The sequence below is a fragment of the Urocitellus parryii genome, chromosome X, assembly GCF_045843805.1.
Source record: "Urocitellus parryii isolate mUroPar1 chromosome X, mUroPar1.hap1, whole genome shotgun sequence".
NCBI classification, from domain to species: domain Eukaryota; kingdom Metazoa; phylum Chordata; class Mammalia; order Rodentia; family Sciuridae; genus Urocitellus; species Urocitellus parryii.
The window spans coordinates 59,367,756-59,375,452 of record NC_135547.1 but is presented as its reverse complement, the minus strand read 5'-3'; the positions used below and the strand labels follow the sequence as shown (position 1 = coordinate 59,375,452).

Below are 7,697 nucleotides of genomic sequence, written 5' to 3'. Positions count from 1 at the left end.
AGATTCCTAATCTGGACTATTATATGTAACACAGACCCTTGAGGACATTGTCTTGGCTCTTATTATCTGCAGAAGGAGTCACTGACCCCTTGAGAAGCCCATGAAGTCAAGGACCTCTAATCCTACCCCCTGAAGTATGCTTAAGCATACATATAGTCACAAAACAAATCTTGCGAATACAATTTCAGGTGGTCTACAGAGTTGGCCAGGTGAGAATGCCTATTCTAGGCCAATCAGTGTGGTCAGTCAGGATTGTTGCTTGGGTCTGGCCATACATTTGACTAAGGGGACCCCAAGGTGAATATGGACTAGCAAGCAGTGACCTTGCAGCAAGGCTAGTCTCTTCATAAGTGTCCTGGAGTTAAGGAGGAGAGAAGCCCTAGAGGCTACACCTCTCAGGCCATGTAGTAGTAGCACATAGTGATAAAAACAGTATTTACAAGGGCACTATGAATAAAAACAGACAATAGGCAGGCCTGGGAGTTAGCCTCAGCAATCAGGTGTTCAGGCTGTGTGGAAATTCTCAGCTGCAGCAGCAGGTGGGAACAGCAATCTTTTCTATGCACAGTTAAGTTACCCCTAGAGGAATCTGAAGGATGGAGAGAAGGGGCCAAATGCATTTACTCAGGTCACCACCTTGGCTACGTATCCATGTATATTTTTGAAAAAAGTAACAGAGGAAAGTATCTGAATTCAGTGGACGAAAGGCTCTGAAATATGGGAGGGGATAGTAGAACAGTACCTTCCATCCATCTTGAAAGGGCAGGGAGGATTTGACTAGCTTTCACCCTTCACACCCTTAATTTCCTTCGATTCCCAGCTCATCCTTTTGCCCTGAGTTGAATCACTAAACTGGAATATAATCCAAGGACAGGTATTGAAAACTGTCATAGTTATAACCATCAAATTACAGAAGGTTCACACGGCAGTCAGGAATGGCTTGGTAATATTAAATAAATGTGTTTCTTTAACAGAACAAGACAGGGTCATTTATTTGTCCAACTTAGAGGGTTCCCCAGAAGGAGGAAAATTAATATATTATTTGTCCAAAATAAATAAGACTGGACAAATGAACACCTCTCCATGAATCAATTTACAGATCATATTGAAATATGCTTACTTTGTTGAGAAAAAAATCCATTTTTAGATGTTCAAACACCTTAGCGTGTTCTGAAAACACCACGTGGCCAATGGAATTCATTTTCTATGTGGTAAAAATTAACCAAAATTAATGGTGCCTTCCAATGAAGTGGGAAATCTTGTTTTGTTTACTTAGCAACACACGCTGTCCCTTTTTTGTTGCTGTTTCCCACACTGAATTCTTGTTTTATTGTAATTTTCAGTATAAAAATAAAGTGTGGTAATAGTTTTAAAAATAAAATAAGAATATTCCGAAGTATAGACCCCATTCCTATTTCTTGTTTCCTTTCTGATACTCTGTTCTTTATCTATAGGGGAGCATGAAACTGCAAGGGAAATGGGGCGGGGGGATAGGTAAAGGCTGGAAGATTGGAAATAGAGGGACAAGTATCCATAGCCCAGAAAAGAATGAAAAATTTCCTCCAACAAAAAGTATATATATATATATATATATATATATATATATATATATATATATACACACACACACACAATTGCTGTTCCAGAAGATGCATCCCCTCCACGGTAATCAGAGAAAAGCAAATTCTTACATGGAGAAAGGGCTACTTCTGTTCTGGCCTCCGGAACTACAAAGGCAAAGAATGAGTGACAGGACCTGATGTGGTGGGGTGAGATGAGAGTGGGGATAAAGGAGGGGGCTCACACTCTTGGTGGGAGTGGAAAGCGGGGAACCCAAGCTTACTGGAGATGCAGCCCCCACGTGACTAGGAGCTGACGTGGGCAAAGGTACTTAAAGCCCTGGCCGCCGACTCCCTGTCCTCCTCTGGGTACCAACTCTATTACGCTGCGCACTGCTGAGCATTTAACCCAGGCCAGGAGGAGGAGGAGAAGGAGGAGGAGGAGAAGGAGGCGGAGGAGGAGGAGGAGGAGGAGAAGGAGGAGAACATTTCCCCTGATCCCTGCAGGTGGGTGTGAGGGTGGGCATGTCCTGGGACCATTGAATAGGAGTAGCCTAGGGATGCGGGAATCTAAAGCCTCGCTTGCCTCTTCCTCGCCGCTTCAGGCCTGCTTTCAAGATTAGATCCTTGGCGCCTAGACGTAGCTTGTTTTGGTGGGTGGAGGGAAGAGAGGGTGGGAAAGAAAAAACCTTGATGGATTTTGAGAGGAATCCGCTTGCTTCCTCTTCCAGTCAATGCTTTGTTTTTGTTTTTATTTTATTTTTTGACACCCAGGCCCTGCACCCCACATCCTGTCCTGTTTTGAGAGGAGGAGGGAAGAGAAATAAACGTGGCAGCGCACACAAGGCCAGCGGGGAGGTTGGGAATGGGTGACCGCAGGGGCTGCAGTAGGGAAATAATCTGGACGTTTCACTCCCGCCCTTACTTTGCAGACATCCCCCACCCCTACCATCCCTGTCCTCCCCCTCCCCTCCCCTCCCCTCCCCGGCGAGCCCTCTGTCATTTGGGGGTACTGGGAAATGGGTGTGCCAGCCTCTGTGAAAGAGATGGCAGGTTTGGCGCTGTCTGAGCTTCATAGGAGGGGGGAACCCTGAAAACCACCGTTCTAATACCCAGACTGCTTTTACAGACACCTCCAGCTCGCAAGGCTTTTCACCCTCATCTTTTCAGTCCTGGAAAAGGAATTCGGGTATGCAGGAGGGAGAAATGGCGGTTATCGGAGGACTGGCGTGGGGGGAGGGGGCGGGAGGCGGAGCCCAGAGCGGAGAAACCCTGGAAAATCACGACCCTGAAATCGAGAAGGCAAAACTGCTCCTGTTCTGCAGGATAATGCAGTCTAACGCTAGGCCTGGAGGTTAAAGAGTAAAAAATAGGGGAGTGACACTAAATCGACTGGCTAAAATCCCCCATGCTGCGACTGATCCAGCATTCGGTAGAAGTACCCCTTCTCACCAATTCCCACCCACTCCCTCTCCCCCGCCCCCCGCCGCCTCCCCTCGCCTCCCGCTAGGGTGCAGAAGAAGGGGTGTGGCGGTGTTCTGGGAGAAATGGCGGCTGGGGGCGGGGCAAAGAGGAAGGAGGGGTTGAATGCCTGGGGAGCCTGCGCAAGAGGGGGAATTGGGGGTGGGATAGGAAGAATAGAGGAAACGAGGGAATTGAGAGGTAGAATTGTTGAACATTTTGGTGTGCGAATAATACTGAAAGGCGATTAATAGAAATCTTGTTTTGGGTGCTGATCCATCCACCAGGCTTTCAGTCTCCAACGTCTGCAGTCTGTATTTCTGCCCTTTAGTCTGTCTTTGCCTGAAGCTCTAACTAAACCGAAGGAAGAAGCAACCTTGAAACCTCCGAGGTCAGTGTTGAGGGTGGCAACTGTCTGGGGACCATGGTGTGGGTGTGGCAGAAATCAGAGCAGAGTAAGACCATAGCTCCTCCTCCTGCATCTTCTCTCCTGAAAAGGTACCCCTTGCCTAGGCCAGTACTTTTTGGTGCAGAGGAAGGGGCGTGGCATTCACCTTAGTTAATAGTTTAAGGAGAAAAGGCTAGAGAGGAAAAAGAGGAACCTTAGTGGGGGGGAAGGGGAGGGATTTTGATCCACAAGAATACAAATCATGAAGGGAACCAGAATATGTTCACCAAAGACTCAAAAAAAGCCTTTTGTTATCTGTCTGCAGGTCCATTTGCCTCTTAGGCTCTGTGCAACTGCAGGTCCAGTGGAAAACAGCTAACTGCTTCTCATCCCAGGAAGGTGGTATGTGTACCATCTAGGCACCTACACGGGTGGGGGTGGGAACATCAGGACTGAATCTGAGAGTTCTCACTCTCCACTAGTCTTCATACTGCCTCTCATCAAGGGTCAAGGAAATTCTGTTGTCACTGAGAGGGTAAGCTAGGGTGAAGATAGGACCTGTTCTCTAAATCAGCAAACACAGGCCTTGGCACATGTATTTGGATGCTAGCACACCCACAAAGCGTTGTGCTCCTAAACTCTCTTGTAAGTAGGCCTTTTTAGACACAAAGGGAGCCAGAGCCCTAAACCTCATTTTTTTTATTAAAATTTTTTTATACCTTTATTTTATTTATTTATTTTTATGTGGTGCTGAGGATCAAAACCCAGGGCCTCACACATGCTAGATGTGCACTCTACTGCTGAGCCACAACCCCAGCCCACCCTAATCATTTCTAACATTTACCCCAGGGTTCTGCTCAGCTCACAGCCTCAGCAAAACTCACAAGCCTGAGCTGAAGACCTCACCTTGACGTGCACACATCCCACTTAGGCAAGCCAATTCTACACCCTGGATCAGAGAATCACACCAGCTGCACCATGAGCCGTGTTCGGGATGCTGGCTGTGTAGCTGCAGGGATAGTGATTGGGGCTGGTGCCTGGTACTGCGTCTACAAATACACCAGGGGAAGAGACCAGAAGAAGAAGAGACTGGCCAAGCCCAAGAACCGGGCTGCAGCTGGGACTGGAGCCAGGGCTAAAGCTGGGCTAAGGGCTGGGTTCACTATTGACCTTGGGCCAGGATTCAGTCCCCCAGCTCCAGTCCATACTGGGGCAGAGGACAAGGCTCAGGATGAAGCCTCTGCTCTTGATACTGCAGGAGCTGAGCCAGTGGTCCCAGCTGTGTCTAGCCCCGAGGCTCAGAGTGGGGCAGGAAATCAGGTCCAGGAGACAGATGGAGCTGGGGTTGGGCCTAAGATTGAATCAGTAGTCGTGGCTGCAGCAGCCTCTTCAGTGGCACCACCTCCTATGGTGGCAGAGGCTCCCACAGCTGCAGAGGCCCCTGCAGTGGCAGAAGCTCCCAGCACAGCAGAGGCGTCAAGGGCTTCAGCACCTCCCAGAGTGGCAGTGACTCCTGGGGCAGCAGCACCTCCTGGGGCAGCAGCACCTCCCGGGGCAGCAGTGACTCCTGGGGCGGCAGCAGCACCTCCCAAGGCAGCAGTGACTCCCGGGACAGCAGCAGCACCTCCCAGGGCAGCAGTGACTCCCGGGACAGCAGCAGCACCTCCCAGGGCAGCAGTGACTCCCGGGGCAGCAGCAGCACCTCCCAGGGCAGCAGTGACTCCCGGGGCAGCAGCAGCACCTCCCAGGGCAGCAGTGACTCCCGGGGCAGCAGCAGCACCTCCCAGGGCAGCAGTGACTCCCGGGGCAGCAGTGACTCCTGGGGCAGCAGCAGCACCTCCCAGGGCAGCAGTGACTCCCGGGGCAGCAGCAGCACCTCCCAGGGCAGCAGTGACTCCCGGGGCAGCAGCAGCACCTCCCAGGGCAGCAGTGACTCCCGGGGCAGCAGCAGCACCTCCCAGGGCAGCAGTGACTCCCGGGGCAGCAGCAGCACCTCCCAGGGCAGTAGCGACTCCCGGGGCAGTGGCACCTCCCGGGGCAACAGCACCTCCCAGGGCAGCAGCACCTCCCGGGGCAGCAGCACCTCCCGGGGCAACAGCACCTCCCAGGGCAGCAGCACCTCCCAGGGCTACAGCATCTCCAGGGGCAGCAGCAACTCATGGGGCAGTGGCAGCTCATGGGGGAGCAGCAGCAGCACCTCCTAGAGCAGCAGTGTCTCCTGGTACAGCAGCACCTCCCAGGGCAGCAGCATCTGCTATGGTGGCAGCAGCCTCAGAGGCTGTGGAGGCTCCTGGGGTGGCAGCACCTACTGAGGTAGCCCGGACTTCTGGAATGGCAGCACCTGCAGAGGTGGCCGAGTCTCCTGTGCCCACACTGCCTGCTGGGTCAGCAGCACCTACTGGGGCTGCAGAGGCTCCTGGAACTTCAGGGTCTCCTAGAACAGCAGTAGCTGGCAAGAAAGCAACCCCTGGGGCTCACACTGGGGCTATACCTAAGGCTGCCTCTGCCACTGGAGCTGTGCCCAAAGGTGGAGCCAAGGGTGGAACCCGGTCCCGGACTGGAGGCAAAGGCAAGAGCAAGAAAAGCAAGGTTGAAGTAGATGAGTTGGGAATGGGATTCCGCCCTGGGGATGGGGCTGCAGCTGCTGCTGCAGCCTCCGCTAATGGGGGAGAGGCTTTCCTAGCAGAGGTCCCTGACTCTGAGGAAGGGGAATCTGGGTGGACTGACACAGAGTCGGATTTGGATTCTGAACCAGAAACCCAGCGCAGAGGGAGAGGGAAAAAACCTGTTCCCATGCAGAAGCGCCCCTTTCCTTATGAAATTGATGAGATTCTGGGTGTCCGAGATCTCAGGAAAGTACTTGCCTTGCTTCAGAAATCAGATGATCCCTTCATTCAACAGGTAGCTTTGCTCACCTTGAGCAACAATGCCAATTATTCATGTAACCAAGAGACGATTCGCAAATTGGGAGGCCTCCCAATTATTGCAAACATGATCAACAAAACTGATCCCCACATTAAAGAAAAAGCCTTAATGGCCATGAATAACCTGAGTGAAAATTATGAAAACCAGGGCCGTCTTCAGGTATACATGAACAAAGTAATGGATGATATTATGGCCTCTAACCTGAACTCAGCAGTACAGGTAGTTGGACTAAAATTTTTAACGAACATGACTATTACCAATGACTACCAGCACCTGCTTGTCAATTCCATTGCAAACTTTTTCCGTTTGTTATCTCAGGGAGGTGGGAAAATCAAGGTTGAGATTTTGAAAATACTTTCCAATTTTGCTGAAAATCCAGATATGCTTAAAAAACTTCTCAGTACCCAAGTGCCATCATCATTTAGTTCCCTGTATAATTCTTACGTGGAATCAGAAATTCTTATCAATGCCCTTACTCTATTTGAGATTATCTATGACAATCTCAGAGCAGAAGTGTTCAACTACAGAGAATTCAACAAAGGTTCCCTTTTTTACTTATGCACTACATCTGGAGTGTGCGTTAAGAAAATTCGAGCCTTAGCAAATCACCATGACCTCTTGGTAAAAGTGAAAGTTATAAAACTGGTGAACAAATTTTGATTGTTGTGTGCTCTCAAAAGACTTGAAATTCCTTGTTCTTGTAGTCTGGAAGCATTGAAAATTGAAAGTTACTGCTTTTCCATTTGCTTGTATAGTAAAGGGATCCTTTCAGCTGCCAGTTTTGAATAATCATCCAGAGTGATCTTATCTGTGACAGTCATTTATGAATACCAAATAGTCCTCTTGTACTGAAAATACATTTGTGATTTTAATCGTGCTGCTTAGATGGAATATTTTTACTGGTTCTTCTATGTGACTTGACAGTGAATCTGTCCATCGTGAATGGCCTACTCTGCTATTATTTGTTTTGACTTGAATTTATCCACCAAAGACTTCATTTGTGTATCATCAATAAAGTTGTATGTTTTAAATGACAAGAAATTGTCTTCATGCTTTAATTTGAAATCTAGCTGAAGAGATAAGGGACATGAAAACAAAAGGATTACTAACAGTACATGAGCATGTGCTTATTATCAAATATATGCTCTCTGGTTAAATAAAGCAGAGCTTGCTGAGGAAAGCTTCCATGAGCCAGGGTACATATAAACTAGGTTGGAAGGGCAGTCCAGGAGGGGAAATGGTTTGAAGAAAGGCATGGAAGTGGGAAATCCATTCCTGCAATAGGAAGAAAGCTAGTTTGCCTGGAATAGAAGTGATGGGAAGAGGAACAACAAGAGTTTAAGGTGAGGAAATTTTAAATAAAT

The 7,697-nt window shown here is 49.1% G+C and overlaps 1 protein-coding gene across 1 annotated transcript; it reads left to right on the top strand.

Annotated features, from left to right (window-relative positions):
- Positions 1 to 2,336: 2,336 nt before the first annotated feature.
- Armcx2 (armadillo repeat containing X-linked 2) lies at positions 2,337 to 7,309 on the top strand. The gene is made up of 5 exons (XM_026379978.2): positions 2,337 to 2,417; positions 2,689 to 2,748; positions 3,308 to 3,411; positions 3,734 to 3,810; positions 4,258 to 7,309. Exon 5 carries the CDS (start codon positions 4,387 to 4,389, stop codon positions 6,991 to 6,993), a length of 2,607 nt encoding a protein of 868 aa, XP_026235763.2. The 5' UTR covers positions 2,337 to 2,417; positions 2,689 to 2,748; positions 3,308 to 3,411; positions 3,734 to 3,810; positions 4,258 to 4,386; the 3' UTR covers positions 6,994 to 7,309.
- Positions 7,310 to 7,697: the final 388 nt, after the last annotated feature.